The sequence below is a fragment of the Rhododendron vialii genome, chromosome 9a (genome assembly GCF_030253575.1).
Source record: "Rhododendron vialii isolate Sample 1 chromosome 9a, ASM3025357v1".
Taxonomy (NCBI): domain Eukaryota; kingdom Viridiplantae; phylum Streptophyta; class Magnoliopsida; order Ericales; family Ericaceae; genus Rhododendron; species Rhododendron vialii.
In genome coordinates, this window is record NC_080565.1 from 23,877,100 (window position 1) to 23,895,679 (window position 18,580).

The 18,580-nt window shown below is 36.1% G+C and overlaps 1 protein-coding gene and 2 long non-coding RNA genes across 15 annotated transcripts in view; 2 read left to right on the forward strand and 1 right to left on the reverse strand.

The window, feature by feature from the left end:
* Positions 1-1,200: 1,200 nt before the first annotated feature.
* LOC131300807 (uncharacterized) lies at positions 1,201-2,013 on the reverse strand. The gene is made up of 2 exons (XR_009191073.1): positions 1,794-2,013; positions 1,201-1,392 (listed from the first exon to the last, which is right to left on the reverse strand). It is a non-coding gene; the product is annotated as an uncharacterized LOC131300807 (long non-coding RNA).
* A 1,343-nt stretch (positions 2,014-3,356) lies between these two features.
* Positions 3,357-5,630, forward strand: LOC131300808 (uncharacterized). Its single transcript, XR_009191074.1, has 2 exons — positions 3,357-4,440; positions 5,513-5,630. It is a non-coding gene; the product is annotated as an uncharacterized LOC131300808 (long non-coding RNA).
* Positions 5,631-10,259: 4,629 nt separating this feature from the next.
* Positions 10,260-18,580, forward strand: part of LOC131300809 (THO complex subunit 2) — a 31,952-nt gene continuing 23,631 nt past the window's right edge. For 5 of the 13 annotated variants that reach the window (XM_058326794.1, XM_058326798.1, XM_058326800.1 and 2 more), the window contains exons 1-10: positions 10,261-10,645; positions 10,733-10,858; positions 12,359-12,400; positions 13,104-13,163; positions 13,263-13,325; positions 16,021-16,101; positions 17,629-17,700; positions 17,774-17,821; positions 17,934-18,002; positions 18,115-18,248. In XM_058326794.1, the coding sequence (XP_058182777.1) occupies positions 10,511-10,645; positions 10,733-10,858; positions 12,359-12,400; positions 13,104-13,163; positions 13,263-13,325; positions 16,021-16,101; positions 17,629-17,700; positions 17,774-17,821; positions 17,934-18,002; positions 18,115-18,248 (830 nt within the window). In that variant the 5' untranslated portion in view covers positions 10,261-10,510. Of the gene's footprint in view, positions 10,646-10,732; positions 10,859-11,235; positions 11,260-12,358; positions 12,401-13,103; positions 13,164-13,259; positions 13,326-16,020; positions 16,102-17,628; positions 17,717-17,773; positions 17,822-17,933; positions 18,003-18,104; positions 18,249-18,580 lie in introns of those variants that run through there. The other 8 variants (XM_058326797.1, XM_058326795.1, XM_058326799.1 and 5 more) reach the window with 8 other exon arrangements.

Below are 18,580 nucleotides of genomic sequence, written 5' to 3' on the forward strand. Positions count from 1 at the left end.
GGAATTAATTCTCTATTTCATTAAATTTGAAAAATGGTATTGCCCGACTAAATTTAAATTTAGTCGGCAAATATATAAATTTCCGACAAAATATAGTTTAGTCGGAATTAATTTTCCATTTTATTAAATTGGAAAAGATGATATTTCCCGACTAACGTAAAATTTAGTCGGCAATTACAACAATTAACGACAAAATATAGTTTAGTCGGAATTAATTTTCGATTTCATTAAATTTGAAAAATGGTATTTCCCGACTAAATTTAAATTTAGTCGGCAAATATATAAATTTCTGACAAAATATAGTTTAGTCGGAATTAATTTTCCATTTTATTAAATTGGAAAAAATGATATTTCCCGACTAACTTCAAAATTTAGTCGGCAATTATAAAAAATACCGACAAAAATATAGTTTAGTCGGAATTATATCTATCAATTACCGACTAAAATATATGTTTTGGCCGACCAAATTAATTTAGTCGGCAATTGTTGTATATTTTACCGACTACAAATTTTTAGTCGGTAATTGGCTTATATTTTCCGACTAAACGTTGTTTAGTACGTTGTTTAGTCGGGAAATTTTAGTCGGGAATTGTGTATTTTGTTGTAGTGTATGACTGATTTCAATAAACAAAACTCAAAGTAAACAACAATAGAATAGTATGACCTATATATGAAAAATAGGGCAGATAATTAATATACGTGTAGAGCGCATAAGTTAAGGATTTATCTTGCACGTATGAGAATGAGCCGATAATCAAGATGATTTTATATCACCTATTGACCGCTCCATTTGAAGTACTCTTTATTAGTAAGTCGTCGTGGACGGACAAATATGATAAAGAGGGGGGTAGGGGTGATACCGAAAAAATCGACCGAAGTAATTAGTTCGGTTTGGTTTTTGTTTATAGAAATTTATTTTTTCGGTTCGATTTCGGTTTTACTGAGGTTTCAACCGAAAAAACCGAACCGAATTATAATTTGGATCATAATTTTTTTTCGGTTTGGAATTTACTAGTCCAAATGAAGCTTTAAAAGTATGAAATTTGTTTATGTATTTTGGCCCAAATGATTTTGTAGTGTGTTAATGTCACATCCCATCCCGGAAAACACCACGCTAAACTATTTTTCAAATGGGATGGACCCACACCTTGGCCCTGCTCAAACAGTAAATAAAAACACCAGCCAAGCGTCCAACTCATAAAAAAAAACTTAACTTGCATATATACGGAAATAACTGTCATACAAGACGTGCCCACATATATTTACAACATATACATGCTCCAAAAATAGGCACATAATCAAAAGAGTCAAAAAGCTAGACTTCTATATACACAACTCCTGTCTAGACTCTGCAGTGGACCCGCGTGCCGTCACGCACCTGAAAAGAAAACACTGTGGGGGTGTGAGCTATCAACTTGCTCAGTGAATGTTCTTATCCGTAATAAGAGAAGCAATAAAGACAAGTGCTATCAACAATTTAAATAAGAATATTCAGCCCACAATAACGTTCCATTACGTAATATTCATAACGCCACTAAGGCAATTTCCATATCAACGCCACTAAGGCAATACTCTTTACGCCACTAAGGCAAATAGTCGTCACGCCACTAAGGCAATATTTATTCACGCCACTAAGGCAATATTCAATAACGCCACTAAGGCCATATTATAACGCCACTAAGGCTACGATTATATTCTCGCTTAGGAGCTCAAGCCAAATATTAACCATTTCAATACGAAAAATAACTTTACACCGTGTCTCATCTTCCGCTATTAAAAATAAGAACACCCACCTCGAGGTCCAGCCAAAAAGGTACCAACACGAGCTCACTCCCTACGTGGAGTCGCGGTGCTCGTTGCTGCTTCCGAACCTGGCGTGGAACACACAAATCCACACATGTGAATATGGAGTTCAAATCGAAAGGAAATAACAACAATAACTCAAATACTCCTTCCCACAGTCAAGTGTCGCACATGATTTTCAGCTATAACAACCATAAATGAATATTTCAACACTTATAAGCTGTTTCAGCACTTTTACATTTAATTTTAGCATTCCGTCTCAAAGCTTGACAGTTTAACAGGAAATTCAGCAAGTATCAATTATCTACAGCAGTTACAGAAATAATTTCCAGCATCAAGCACACAATTTCTGCTCCTAAATAGCCATTTTCAGCATTCTAACACAGTTTCAGCAATCTAAAATTCATTTTTCAGCACAGGACATGAATTTCCAGCAACTAATACAAAATTCCAGAACCCAATTCTCACAGTTTTAGCACCCAAAACCAATTTCCAGCAGCTATACACAATTTTAACACCAAAAGTACACATTTTCTGCAGCTAGGTAATAGTTTCCAGCATAAACACATCAGTTCTCAGCAAATTAAGAAAAGGAATACAGTTCCAATTTAAAAAAAAAATCCACATTCCAAGCCGTTAAGACAAGTTCTTATTCACAACCAAATTCGGTGCTGAAGTCTATCCTTAGTACCTAGTTCCAATCTCGAATTTGTGGTTAAGATTCCATCCTCGTTCAACAATAATAGCAGTTAACTACAAAAAAAAAAACAAAATTCATTTCCTTTGTCCAACTAGAGTTAACCTACACCCATGTATAAATTAGCACATCCTGTAAAACCAAAATCCAACCCTTCGACACCACTGGGTCTAAATTGAATCAAATAAATTAGGCCAGAAGAGAAATTTAGATTACCTACTGCAATTAGAAACCCCTTTGTTATCTTTTCCCCTTTTCCACCCCACGGCTTTTTCTTTCAACAGCTTGCGTAAGGTTTTTTTTTTTTTTGCTTTGTATCTCTCTCCTTTCCTATACATATCCACATGCACCCTAGCACTTCTTTCATCATCCACGTGCACACCAGCACAGCAGACTTCTTTTTTTTACAACTACACCCAATAGTTCTAGGAAAACACACTAAGGGTCCACATAAAAAAAAATAGACTAACTTTTCTTTTTTTCTTTTTTTTTTTTTAAAAAGAGAGTCGGGTCTCACAGTTAAGACATATATAAATCTTGTATTTTTAGCCCAAATGGGCCCAATATATGTGTAAATCATTACTTTGTTCCATTTTTTGAGGCCCATAACTTAAACCGAAAACCGAATGAAATCGACCGAAAATCGAAAAAACCGAAACCGAAAAAACCGATATCCCTTTCGATTGGTTTTGATAGGTGAATATGGAAAACCGAACCGATATTTTAGTTGCCAAAATTTCAAAAAATCGAACCGACAGAACCAATATCACCCCCTTAGGGGGGAAATGCAAAATTATTTTGAGTTTGGACCGGCTCTAGCTAGTGTACGTACATTGATGAGTTCAAGCGAACGACAGTCTCTCTCACTCTTCTCTGACTATTGACAGCCTCATTCGAAGGTGTGGAACCCTCTCTTAAGAACGGAACATGAAATTTACGAATCTATTTGCCTTTTTGAGTAGTGTTTATCCAATATCTTACCAAGATATGCTCACAGAGCTACTAACCATGATTTGGCTGTTTTCTGTAGCTTTTTTTTTTTTTACAGTTATTGTGAGATCTCTTGCACTTTCATATTCGGGATGGGTTTTTGTTTTGTGTACCAGTGCTTGTGTTAACGGAAACGGACAAAATTTTGCCATGTTATTTGAGTTGTGGCATTTATGTTTTGATGTAATGAAGAGGCATACTATAGGGATTGAGATTTCTTATCCCAACTCCCAGTGTCACAATATGCTTATGTTTGCCAGTGTGTTACTAGTATTTGTGAGTATCGTCTCTTTCATGGGCAGACTTTGCTATGTAGATGAATAATGAGGATCTGTTTTAGTCTTTTTTGGCATACTTCCTGTGCATAGAGTTTGTGCCCTGTTTGGCACCTTTTAAGTGAATTAAGTCAATCAAAAAATACCAACTAAGCTTAATCCGATTTTTTAAGGTGGTTCCATATGGGTATTATATAGGTTGAGTTGTTTAGTTTCCTTCAAGTGGTGCGTGTGAATTTCAAGTATCTCAAAGGACTCGACATTTTAAGTTTGCTTTTCAAGTACCTAAAAAGACTCGTCATTTTAAATTTGCTAAGTCGACTAATATCGGTAATTCCTATTTTTATGCAGAATGTACTATATTGACACATTTTAGATTCACAGTCTTTCCCTCTAGAGATACCTTCATATCCCAAACTATGGAATGGAGCTTATTCTATTTTAGAAAGATATACAACAATGGTTGATACTGCTGAGGTTGTGAGGCAAGTGATTTCCACCTTCTTTTGTGGGCTAAATGGATATATGATCCCTAACTTGTGCTTTATTGACTTTTTGTCTTCTAAGATCATACCTGATCTTTCCTCCAATAAATTTTCTTTTCTGCAATTATGCTCAGAGATGAGGGATTAATGTATTGGCTAAACTTCATGTCCCAGGACATGCTCAATCTGGGTAGTTTGATCGATACTATTCTCATCATTTATTCGACATATTTTCACTCTACTATTAAAGGAAACATCTGTCCAAGATGGACCTAAACCTATATTAAACTTTTGATGTTGATGGCACGATGGCATCACTTTTACAAAGAGATTACCTTACAAATCTTTCTTTATCTTCTGTTTGTTTGCTTTCGGTTTGTTATTTGTCTGTTTTCAGTTATTTTTGTTGTTGTTGTTAGTACCTTTCTTTTTCTTATTTATGGGGATCAGAGGTTGCGGGAGACCATTACTTAGACCTATTTGCATGTTGTGTACTTTATACGAATTTGACATCTGTGGGCTATTATTGTTTTCGTCTGCACTCTTATACGTTAAAACCAATGGGATGCTAATAAAAAAACCGATAAGCTTCTTAAGAAGCTTTGTATGTGATATAGAAGGCCATGATGATATATTGAAGTTTTTTCATCAACATCGGCAAAGAGAGAAAAAATCTATCCTTTTTGACATGCATATTGCACATTATCCTTGCTTATTTATTGTATTTATGTGGCTTCTAAAACTGTGAAGGTATCTTCTTGTGCTATGCACTTTGGAAAGAACCTCAGATATGTTGCTACCAAGATATGTTCTGTTTTACTTTTGTTTCCCAAAAAATCTTTCGAAAAGTTAATTTTCTTGTCTGATGATGACAATTCTTTTTCTGGTCTGCTGGATGAGCTTAGAAAATGGTTTACGTACTCTTGGAAAAGGTTTGTTACCCTAAGAGTTTATGTGATGAAATTCATAGGACCATGAAAACTGATTACAGATGTCTATCATGTCAAATTTTTTGTGTAAATGGTAGACCATAATAAGGATTGTAAATTTTTTTGCCTTGTGATTGGTATGAATTACAAGATTTTTCAAGTTCAGTAAGTAGTTTTGGGTGATATTTGTTTGTTTTAGTTTTATCGGTGATGTGTAAATGGTAGACCATAATAAGGATTGTAAAATTTTTTGCCTTGTGATATTTGATAGTCTTGGAGGGACTGTTTTAGTAATTCCTGATTCTTTTCCTGCTTCTTATTTCGTTCTTGTAGGACTGTTGAGTCGTGTTTGCTTGTTGGAGCTCCAACAATAAGTAAGGAAATGCTTCTCATAGTTATAGAGTTCATTACTTTTCCTATTTTGTGTTTTGAATAGTTTTGGAGCTTTTGGGTGTTTTAAACTCCTAAAAAATATGGATGAGCTATACTTTCGCGTGTGGTTTTTCCTGGATGTTCTTTTGGAAACTGTTTGTAGTTAGTATGCTAAATTTTCAGTGATTAAGGTATTGAAACCCTGAAATACGACATCCTCTGTTTAATTAGGAGTTAGGAGTGAATGAGTTCTTTGCTTCTGATTAGGTTTGTATTAGCTTACACCCAACATAAGTCTTGAAATGGACGCTTTTGAGCTATGGATACGGGAATAAAATATGCAACTGAAGTCTTCGACCAGCCCATAGGAAAAGAGAAAAAGGTTTGCAAAAGCATAAAAAAATTACAGTGCTTGATTCCCAAGGAAAAGAATCATATGCTGGATTGCTCATTTAAAGAAATCGCCATTTGAATTTTCTTTTCCCCTTTTTGCCTCAACAATTCTGTGATCCAAACATCATATAGCAATCTACTGAACAACCAATTTTTGGGCTGTGAGAAAGAAGCATGATTGCAAATGGCAGAACTGCTCAGTACTTTGCTCAAATTTTCCAACATTAAAACATGACTCCATGGGCTAAGCTTTGAAATCTGAAAGGACTCAACATGCCAGTAAAATTAGCAGTGTATCTCCTATAATCTATGTTGTTGTCTTCTGGACCTTGATTTTTACGGTTCAGTGTTCAACATTTTCGATGTTGAAGATATATTTCGCTCAATTGAAAATGAGGATCCAGGCCATCAAGTTCAGAAAAAGTTGATTGGGAAGGCTAATGCAAGGTACCATTCTTCATTTTTAGCAGCCTTCACTGCACTTGAACCTGCTACAGTTTGAAATTTCTTGTGCCTGCTGGAATTAGCAGGGTTGCATGCATGACATGGATGAGAGATTTGAAGACCTCTGGATATAAGTTTTTATCAGGATATCAACATAAGGATTTAGGATGTCATGTCTCACTTTTGTTGGCTACGATTTTGGATTTGTATTTTCTAGCATGTCTAGAAATTCGGCAAAGTGTAGAAAGTAAATTGTGAACTCAGAGTTGGAATTGAGTTTTGGAATTGCTTTGTTAGCAAAGCAGAATCCTCCTATGTGATCTTTGTGTAAAGAGAAAGGAGCCCGCCACGGTCTCATTTTGACGATACTAGCTATTTTGATTTTATGTCTTGATTTGTAAATTATTCCGGCATAAAATCAGGTTAATTGAATGTGGTTAATAGGCACGACATTCTACGTGCTGGCACGCGCAGATAACCTAATAATTATATATTGTAATAGAATATTTCAAAACACTCTTTGTGTCTTAATTCTCTTGGGCCTGATATTTTATTTGAGCTTTGGTTAAATATGTGTTCTTAAAATTAGGTCCAAGTGAGAGTGTTTTATACTCAAACCCACTATAAATTGTTTGTTTTTATTTTATTACCCACTATAATAAATGTTTCTTATTTCTTGCCGTTTCTAGTTTGGCAATTTGGCCGTTGGGTTTCCGTAGCAAATTTGCCCGTTGAGGGCCAGTTGTTTTCCAGCAAATATTCACTCCATTCTTGTAAACTTTTTTTTTTGAGTGTGTGTTTTGTTCGTCTTTTTTGAATTTTTGTTCAATTCGCATTATATTTTTTAGATTAATCATCCGTCTCGACGAGAGGAGTCTAAAAAGTACAAAATTATGACAGAAAGCAAAAAAAAGCTCATCAAAGACGAAAAAAGTATCAAACGGTAATTTTTCAACATTGGTCCATATTTTTATACTTTTCTTATTTGTCTTGTTGAGACGAACGATTAACCCCAAAAATTACGACAAAAAGCTCAGCAAAAAATTACAAAAAAAATAAAAAATATCAAAATAAATTTTGAACTTATAAATTTACAAGAACGCAGTCTCAGCTCATTCACGTACCAAAATTAAATCTCTCCATATATATCTTTCTCCTCCACTGCTAGTTTTACTTTTACACTCTCTCACCCTCCGGAAAAACAGATTGCTCTCAAATACTTTTCCATTCTTTTTTTGCTTCCAAGCTCCCGTGATTTGTCTAAATTACAAGCACCATCAAAGAGAGGTTGTTGAATCCTCTTCGGACTAGTGTGAGTTAGGAGGAGAAGGCTATAGTTAAATCTTGGGAGGTTGCGTGAAGCCCTATGCACCGAGTCATTGGCTAGAAATTGTGCATTATACTACTAATTTTTTCAACAATCTTAAAGGTTGATTTAAATGGATGCACAAATTCTAGCCGCTACTAAGATACTTCCCGATGCTTCCAAAATTGAGCCTTTTGATGGAAATAATTTTAAGAGGCGGAAACAAAAGATTTTGGCCATTTTACATTTTCCCAAAATCTCTTATGCTCTTACCGATTTATCTCCGGATGAAGATAGCAAAAATTGTGCTCAAGTTTTCGAAGTCTAGAAAAGTGCAAATAAGCTATGCTTGAATACTATTTTTAATGCACTTTCTAATGACTTGTTTGATGTTTATGCACATTATGATGTTGCTAAAGATTTATGGAATGATTTGATTTCTAAGAATGTTTTTTAGGATGATGGTACTAAAAAGTTTATGGCCTTTAATTTTTCACGATTTCAAATGAGCGAGGAAAAAAGTGTTTCTTCTCAAGTTTGTGAATATCAAAATATTGTGAATGGTTTGGCTAAAGAAGGTGATGTTTTACCCATAGAATTTAAGACCCGATGTCTTGTTGAAAAATTGTCCGATCCTAAAAAGTGTATAAATTGGAATATAAAAGAAAAGAAAAGAGAAGCCATGACTTTTCAAGAGATCACTATTCATATTAAAATTGAAGAGAGAATTATGATTTTTACAAATGTCTTTAAATGACAAGGAACTTGCTTCCAAGTCGAATGTGGTGGAGAATGGGCCCTCTAGACCACGAAATCAAAATAAAAAGTTTGGACATAGGTCCAGTGAAAGCCTAACCATAATCACAATAAAAATAAAGGCCATGTATCTAATCCTTAAATATAAAAGAAAAATGGTGAATGTTTTATGTATGGCTAAATAGGGCATTATGCGGTGGCTTGTAAAAATCAAAAAGGAGGCAACAACAACCAGCTGAACTCGTTCAAGCCGAAAGCCAATGTGGTGGAAACCAAGAATGCCATTGCGGCGGTAATTTCCGAGGTGAATTTGGTGACGGGAGTGAAAAGTTGGGTGCAAATTTATTCGGGTGCTACCAAGCACATTTATGCCAATCAATATGAGTTTTCCTCATACACTAGTAATGGGGAAAGTACCAAATGTGTATATATTGGAGACAATAGAGCCATGTCGGTTATGGGCAAAGGGAAAGTGTCTTAAGCTTACTTCTGGAAAAGTCCTTTCACTCTTCGAGGTGCTTCATGTTTCCTTGATGAAACACAATTTTGTGTCGGTCCAACTACTTGAAAAAATCGGAGTCAATACCTCGTTTGATGGTGGTATTGTGACATTATTTAAACATGACGCCTATATTGGAAAGGGGTATCTTGATTAAGATTTGTATGTATTAAATTTAGTTGATAATGAGAATGCATCTTCTTTTTGCTTTACTTGGTTGATTCTTTTGATGTGTGGAAAGAAAGGCTTAGACATGTTAGCTTTGGTTATATAAAAAAAATGAAGGAAATGACCCTAATACCAACCGTAAGTGAAAAACATGTAGACAAATGTGAAGTTTGTGGCGAGATCAAAATTACTGAGACACCATGTAAATCGGTTACTAGAGAAAGTGAACTTCTACTTTTAATTCATAGTAACTTGGGTGATTTGAAAATGATTATGACTAGAGTCTAGAGGTGGCAAGAGGTCATATGTAATTTTTGTGGATGACTACTCTAGATTCACTGAACTTTACTTGTTAAAGACTAAGATGGTTGTCAAATACAAAATGGAAGTAGGAAAATTAACTTGATAAGAAGATTAAGAGGTTAAGAAGCAATAGAGGTGGAGAATATGAATCTAATTCCTTGTGGGGGGAAGTGATTCTTTTGGCTTGTCACATATAAAATAGAGTACCTCATGAGAAAATCGGTTCAACTCCTTGAACTTAAGTAAGGCCGTTCGCCTAACTTAGAGTACTTATTAAAAGTGCGGGGTACTTGGTAAAGGTTATGTTACCCAAACCTAAAAAGAGGAAAATTAGTTTTAGAACATGTGATTGTGTGTTTATTAGTTATATTTTTAATAGTGCAAAGTTATAAATTTTTTGTTTATAAAAGTAACATATTGGAAGCAAATACTTTAATTGAATCTAACAATGCTAATTTCTTTGAGAACATACTAGTAGTGATATGATGAATTAAGAAGAGTAAAAGAATAAGAAAATAAACCAACTTTTGATGATGATTTTTATGTTGATCTTGTTAGTGATGTCATTACTTCTATAGATGCACCATTTTAGAAAGAAGCTATTAATAATAAGTTAGATTATATATTAGCTAATCACACAAGACAAAATCTTTTTTATTCATGTACTTATCGATGTTTGATCAAGTGGAATTTTAATCTGAAAGGTCAACTCGACAAACACTGCTAAATAACGGTTCCAATCATTGTTGTGGGTACCGGACCGGACATTGGCTGGCCCATAATAAACCGGACCGGAGATAGGTCCGAAGCAATGTCCCTAGCCTCAATTGACCCGACCAAAACCCCAAAGCCAAAACCAAATCGTCAAAAGCAGGAGCGAGAAGAACTTGAAACAGTAACACAACCCCCGTCCCAAACCCCTACTTCGATCACCTGAAACCCTAAAACAATAACGCTCCCTCTCTCCCTCTCTCTCCCCGCCTATGAATTTCCCCGTTCCATCACTACTCCCTCTCTTCTCTCTCTCTTATCCAATCCAAAACCGTTTCTGAAAACCCCTAGGGTTTGCTCTTCATCCAATCCACGCAACATGTCTGTTCCCCCTGTAGAGAGTGTGTACGTTACAGAAGAGTGTATTCGGGAATGGAAGAACGGAAACCCTAGCTTCAAAGCTTCCAAACCGGTCCCGCTGCTTCGTTTTCTGTACGAGCTTTGCTGGGCCATGGTACGGGTTTAGAGCAATCGGTTTAGCTTGTTCCCTGACTTATGGTTTTAAATTGTTAAATTTTTTCATGGGTGTTTCTGTTGTTAGGTTCGTGGTGAATTACCGTTCCAGAAGTGTAAAGCGGCGTTGGAATCGGTTGAGTTTTTGGATGAAGGGTTGGATGAAGATGCGGGTTCGTGTTTCGCAGATATCGTGACTCAAATGGCTCAAGATGTGAGTTATTTTCATTTGTTGGACGACTGATTTTTATTTGGTGTCAGTACTATTTAAGGAAATTGCTCTATTTTTTGACCTAATATGTATCGAGTAAAATGTTTCGTGTTGTGCGTTACGAGTTGTGATTCGTGGTTTGGCATTCAAGTCTCTGTATCACTTGTTTGGAATGGGAACCTTAATGCATTGCCTTCTAGTTAGGCACTTTATGTTATTAGAGTTATGGAAAGCGTGGTAGTTTGTTTCTTGAAGTCAATAGATGAGTAGAATGGTTCGATGGAATCATCCAACTTTTTTTGGGAAATTGATGTGGAGGTTTTCATGGGAGCGCAAGCTGTGAAGGAAGGTCATGATTGGATCATGGCGTCGAAGAAAACTAGCTGTATGAGAATTGCTTATGGGTAATTACGTTAGTTGTTAATATGTCTTCATGCCATGCATATCTTAATATCTTGAAATCAAGGGTTTGGGGAGTTCCAATGACTAGACAGCGGACACTCACCTAGACCTCGTACTCATACCTGGGTAACAGAGAGTGCCAAAGGTGTGACCCGTGGTATACAAGTACACAAAAGAAAATAGTAGACCTGATTATGAAATCTTCGAACTAGTTGTCGAAATACAGAAAATATGAGCAAAGATGCACTCTTTTTGCGACCATTTGTGCAGTAGGATCATAAATTGACCATTCACTTCATGCATTGGTGCATCACTACCCTCAAAGGAATATAGGTTAATTCCATGTTATGAAATTCTCTCTCTTCCAAATAGGTTGTCTATGACCACATTTTCCTATGAGATGTATTTACTAAGAATGTTTATCTCGTCCGATGTCAACCAACAAGTGTGTCAAGAATTTTTCCCTTTTGAACCCATGCATTATCTGCTTCAAAGTTGATGGTCTCTTAATTTATGCTATGCCCTCATTGGTGTCAAAGACTCAAAGCAGATGGGACTGATACCATAAAACTTTCTAAATCCCTAGTGTGACTCAACCAAATCTGAACACAAATTTAGGATAAAAAAAATCCATCGTTTAGACGCTGGTTTTGATTGTTAAGCACTTTAATACTTGTAATGCCAAATAAAATTATCGAAAACATACTGAACTTGTTCTCCCTTCTTGGTGTTACTGATTTGTTGATTTGCAAAGATTTTATTGATGAAACTGGGTATATATTAGGCTTTCTAGTGCTATGCTTTTTAATTCACCTTTGCATAGGGATTTTTTTTTGCTTCCCTGTCAATGCGGAGGAATCTCAGTCACCTTTGTGACTTGATTGAACTCAAATTTGTTTTAGTCGGCTAGTCATGTTTTGGTGTGTGCGATCATGCTAGACTTGCTAGTTCATAATTAGCATTTGTATGAATGCTTTGAAGTGTGAACCTAACCATGGCGCTTTTGTTGAGCAGCCAACTGTTATTTGGTATATTCCATTATTGCCCACAAGTTACTAATAACAAATTGTAATTGTGATGTGTTCATTCCCTTTTTTGCAGCTCACGATGACTGGAGAGTATCGCGCTCGACTCCTTAAATTGGTTAGTGAAAAGGCCAAGAAAAGAGGAAGAGAACTCTTGTGCTTAATCGATGATATGCGTTGTCTGTCTACTAAAATTATTGCATTGAAATTATGTTACATAGTTCTGTCAACGAAGATGTCTCCATGTATTTTCTGCTCGTTATTTACTCTTGTACCTTTGTACCTTAGGATGCTTTGGTTGTAGTGTTGAGGCTTTAAACCTTAAAGTTTTGTATGTGACCTTATCCATGGCATTCTAAGTGCAAAGCATCAATTAAAATGAAGGAAGTTATTACTCCTATGCCAAGTTGCAGTTCAGCAATTCGTCGTTTCAAGTACCCAATTGAACGTGGCTTTGTGTCCGACAAGGGTAAAAAGGAGGGGGTGGGGGAATGAAAAAAAGGGAATGTGGAACAAACTAAAAGATAAGTTGATCTTTTGATATCCTTATCTTAACTGAATGAGTTTTTTTTTTGGTGAGAACAAGCTGCTTCTTTTTTTTCCTTTTTCTTTCTCCATATTGGTTTGAGATAAAGTAGTGGCCGTTTTACTTGCAATGAAGTTAGAAAAAGTAGCATCAATATTTTAGTGGAAATGCACTGGAATGTGTATAACAGGGAAAACTTAATGTTCTGCTGTATTAGCTTTAGACCGTACAGACCTTTTTGGTTGTAATCCTTTTCACATGGCTTTGTATTTGTTTTTCATTTGCTGATTTATAGGCAAAATGGCTGGTGGAATCTGCGTTGGTTCCGCTGAGGCTTTTTCAGGAGCGTTGCGAGGTAAATGACGCAGCCTCTAAATTTTACCGTTCTTTATGTATATTCAAAAGAAAAGAAAAAATTGAAATGATGCTTACATCTATGATTCGTTCGTTTTAGGAAGAATTTTTATGGGAGAGTGAAATGATCAAGATTAGGGCGGCAGATTTAAAGTCTAAAGAGGTATGCGGATCATGGTTCTCTGAGTTATTATAATTAGTAATATTTTTGTGTTTTATGTGTTATGATGGCACATGTTGTGGGGTTTTTGAATGTTGTGTCTTGTGCGACTCTGTCACGTAATGGAAGGTTTTGCCTTTGTTTACATTTTGATAAGACGAATATGTGGTGCTGCAAATGTCTTGAGTTTTTAACGATCAGTTCAGATTCAGCTTGTTCATGGCTAGTTTATGCTACTTTATGTTTGTGAATATGTTGCCAACCAATGTTACGGTTGAACCATGATACGTGGTGATCTGTTTTGGGTACTCTTATCACAAAACCTGACATTCTGTCGCTGGAGTAAGATTAACATAAACACCAAAGATGCTAGACTTGTGGACATAGGATCTGTGTTATGTGTCCTGCTCAAGGTCTTCCTGTTCCCATTCATATTTGGTCTGCAGCAAGTCAAAGTGAAAGGATGGGCCCGGGCATGTGGTCAACCTGAGGAGTGGGTAGTTCTAGGTATGTAATTCAATTTGATGTATTTAATTACAAAAAAAAAACTATAAGAATTTGGGACAGTGATTTCTAACCTAAAATCCGTAGCTCTAAGGTAGCCCCCCTGAGCACATGAAAGGTGTTTTCAAGGTGACAGTGCGACAAGTGTTATGCAAGGTGATTGGTGGGTCAAGAGATTATTCTTGGTGCCTATTCTGTATGAACAATTAGCTAAAAAGAGCGTAAAATCCTTATATTAGAAGGTATTTTCCAAGCCCACTTACAGTCGCTAACTTTTTGGTTTGACTTTTTCTTTTCTTGTTTTTGTGTGTGTGTGTGTTGTTTGGGGGGGGGGGGGGGGGGGGGGGGGGATGGAAATTCCATGGAAAGAGTAGTGGTGCTACTGGTGAATTCACTCACAGAGGAAACCCACACAGTCACATCTGGTTTATCCATTTAAGGGGCAGCGAGCAGCTGATGGAGAACTGGAGATCCAAAGATGGCAACGTGGAATTCCATGCGTCAATAACCGTAAGCTTGTTCTCTATCAAAGTAGAAGGGCCCTCAATCAACTTGGAAAGTGGCCAAGGGAGCCTGTCCAATTCTCCAACCAGGGGATTGTTCCTACCATCCGTCAGGGCTTGTGTTTGCCGTAATATCAGTATTCCATACTCGGTAATTCTTCTCCAAACAGAGGAGTATGTAGAAGGAAATCAATTTATAGTTGAATAAAGTTGTCATACTTGCCTTTCAAAACCCAAGCGCACACGTGTCTTCCTGGTGAACCCTCCAGTTGACCTTAATCACATTACACTCCGTAATCAGCGGAGGAGATCAATTTCTAGGTTTTGTTTCCATTAGCCCAGCCCTCCACATCAAAGTTTCTTGTGATCATGAGTGGTAGTCTACAAAAAATCACTGTTGATCTTATCCAGGTGGTCATGGATTCACGGAGAGCATTCCATTTCATCACATAGGAGCTTTGATCAAGGTTCCCAACATTTGCTCTTCCACCTTTATAAACTATTTCAAACTTTGAAAATGATCTAGTCAAAGGTTTAGTCTCTAGTGATGAATAGGACAAAGTAGGTTAATAGCTAAATCTCAGGGACAGGAATTTGTAAAGCATTTGCAATCTGGATTTTGTGTTTGAACCTGTCTTTTCTGGAAGAAAGATTGTTTCACTTAATCAGGATAATCTTTTAGCTAGACAATGCAAAAGGTTTATAAATTCTAGATATCGAGTGAAATTTTTGATAGAGGCATTACCGAAAAGGATTTTGTCATATGTGAAAATTGTTTTGGGTTTCTGCAGAACATTCGTGAAACCATCCTTTTGGATCCGACGTAATCTACAAATCAGAGATAGGTGGGAGAGGGGTACATCTTGATATAACATTCTACTTGGGTGTTTCTGAGAAAATTTGGACGTGGACATGGTTGGAAGAATTTATATTTCTATGCTGCTGCTCGTATGTTGGAAATGGTAGAGCATTGAGTTCTGTGTTCATTTCCTTGCATGGATGCCTAGTGGAAATTCACAGCATTTTTAAAAAGCCTAGAAGAGGCCCAAGGACTCTGTTTTATTCAAGGAAGCATGTATGGTCGGGTACATGTTTGATACGGCAAAACCAAGAGAAAGTAGGATACTCTGGAAAATTCCATAAAAAATACTCCCACCGTCCTGCAATGTTGATTCCTTTTGGGAATTCCAACTTGTTAAGGGACCATTCAGTTAATGCTCTCCGATCTGAATTGAAAAGAAATTATTCCCATTGTGACCTTTGATTTTCAATTTTTTGTATATTCATAAGTTAGGAAACAGTTAGGAAACTATATGACAGTCTAAACAGTTAGGGTATTATTTTTATAATTGGAAGAAATGTATTGCATTATATGCAACAGTTAGGAAACTATATTACAATGGTACTCAAATGACTTAGTTGATTATGTGAGCACGGGTTCATTCAGTCCTAGGTGAGTTGCACATAATTAGTTGTTAACAACTTAACACTCTTTAATCTTTAAACAAAAAATAAAGAGCAGGCGTTGTTTTGATTCTACATGCTGTTCCTTCTTACACTGAACAGCCTATTCAAATAAACTTGTACGTTGACATCCATAATTATAGCTAATGTGATCTGCAGAATAATTTCTAAAGAAGATCAGTTGTTTTTTGTTGTTGGACTCAATGTGGTTGTGTTCTTTATTTCAGGTCAGAGTGAATACTCGTTTGCTTTATCAGCAAACCAAATTTAACCTTCTTCGGGAAGAGAGCGAGGGCTATGCAAAGCTGGTATGATCATTCCATCTGATTTTCTGAAAACTAAATTTGTTTAACGTTCTACTTATTGATTTTTTCTTGTTTTCCTTAACATTGGAGAATTTCACTCTTACGGGATGCTTTGCCAGCCTTTTTTATAGTGTCTTTTTTCTCCCGAACAAAACATGGTTGTTCGCGCTGAATAACCAATTCTTTATATTCTTGTTATCTTTATATTTTTATTTTTATATGCTTGTCATCTTTTGGTCGTTGTTTGTTGCAATGATATATGCAATGGCGAAGGAAAACTAGTGTGGGTTTAACGATGGATCATCTGTCCTGCCATTTCTACTGCCACATAACTAAGAAGCACGGAGACACGATACGACATGGACACGCCATTTCTTTAAAATTAGGACACGGACACGTGGAATGTAAAGTTTATTGTATTGTAGAGGTACGTTATGAATTCACATAAAAGTTGGAAACATTATTTCTAGCAAATTAAGAACGATACTATGATGATACAAATCAGCGGTCCGCATATAAGTATAATACGTGAATTATACAGGGCCAAGTTCTCAAAATTAGATTTTAACCTTTTAAAATGTCCTTAGCATGTTCCAACAGTGTCACCAAAGTGTCCTAGAGTATCCACAATGTGTCTTAAGAAAAAGAGAGAGATGATAAAAAAAATTGGACAAGTATTTCGGCGTGACCGACACGTTTTGGTCATGGATACGTGAGGCCTGTAGACGTGTCCGTGCTTCTTAGTCACATAATGCTGGAGAACCTTTTTTGGCAGTGATGAATCAGGTTGGCTTTGAATTGTATAAATTGAGAGAAAAAAAATAGGGTTGTTGACAGTCATGTAAATTAGCTGCCCCATAATGTTGGTTTTTTGTATGCTTGTAAATTAGGTTTGCTTCTTTTGGGAAGTTCTAAATGCCTAGTGGTCTCTTAGACTCCTACATAACTAGAAAACTGACCATTTTGGCCTCCACTGGTACTTCATTCTGTTGTAGGTACTGAACAACCATTAGTGTTTTTGGATTCTTTATGCTATCTTTGGTAGAAATGGTAAATAGAGTTGGGCATACGATTTTGGAAGAAATTTAATTGAAACTCTTATGTCAAAATTGCTACAAAAAATGGTCTTTTTACTTTTTACTTTTTACATCGATGAAAAGTGAAATTTGGAAAAATATGCTTACTTTGAGAAGGGCAAAGTATTTCATGAACACATGCAAGACAATGGTTAGGGTTGAAGGTGGAAATTATTGATAATCCTGAAGGCTTATGGTTGTCATGTTTGATGCATGTTAGCCCACAGGAGGTCTGGGCTGCCTTGGCCTTATTGATACTTGATATGGTTTTTGGATCTTCCGGATGTTATATATGTTCTCGGAGTTTCAGAATCTTTACATGATTTCCCTTTAGTATCAGTTAGAACTGTCTTGGCATGTCAACTTCTTTAGTTAAGTCATGTTGTTTCCTTGCACATCTTCTTTAACCTTCCCCAACCCAACCTGCTTATTTTATTTAGTTCTGAATATGCAGGTTACCCTGCTTTGTCAAGGTTGTGAAGAATCAACTCAGAATGCATCAGCAGCAACAGTTGGCATAATTAAGGTTTACATTGAGACTGGTTTGTTCTGTTAGATAAATTCTTGGACATACTCTCTAAGCAATATAATTTTTACAGTCGCTCATCGGACATTTTGATCTGGATCCAAATCGGGTTTTTGATATTGTAAGTTGAGCTTTTCTATTATATTAATTAACCACCTCATGCGCAGTTTTTCCTCGAAAGTATCTTCTATTTATAGTGCATTCTTCGGGCTTACTAGTGTTTGATATCCTAGGTATTGGAGTGTTTTGAGCTTCAGCCTGATAATTGCGTGTTCTTGGATCTGATTCCCATATTTCCTAAGGTATAGTCATACTATAGTTGTGCACATTTCCATTGTTCTGTCTTACTGTTAAGGTTTCTTTCTCTATGATTGAATCTGTTCAGCTTTGCTTATTATTTCCACTGTGTTGCAGTCTCATGCTTCCCAGATTCTTGGTTTCAAGTTCCAATACTATCAGCGTATGGAAGTGAATCGCCATGTATCATTAGGGCTCTATCAGCTCACAGCTTTACTGGTGAAGGAAGACTTCATTGATCTTGATAGCATGTTAGTTCTGTGCATAATCTGTCTCGTAATGGGGTGTTTTCAATTTATTTTCCTTATTATTGTATCAATCTTCAACTTAGATTCCCGTTTTAAAGTAGTTATTGATGTTTCATTGTTACATTTTGGTTAGATTGTGTTTATTTTCTTTGTTTAGCTCATTATCTTTCCGTATATTAACTTATCAGGAAAAATTGTTCTTTGGTATGGTTTGGCATGATAAATCACTATGAAGTGTGAATGTTTAGTAGGTTTCAATACGCTGATAAGAAAAAACAGATGTCCATTTTGAATAAGTAATCTCTCAATTGGGTTGGATATCTGGTGTGTAGGAT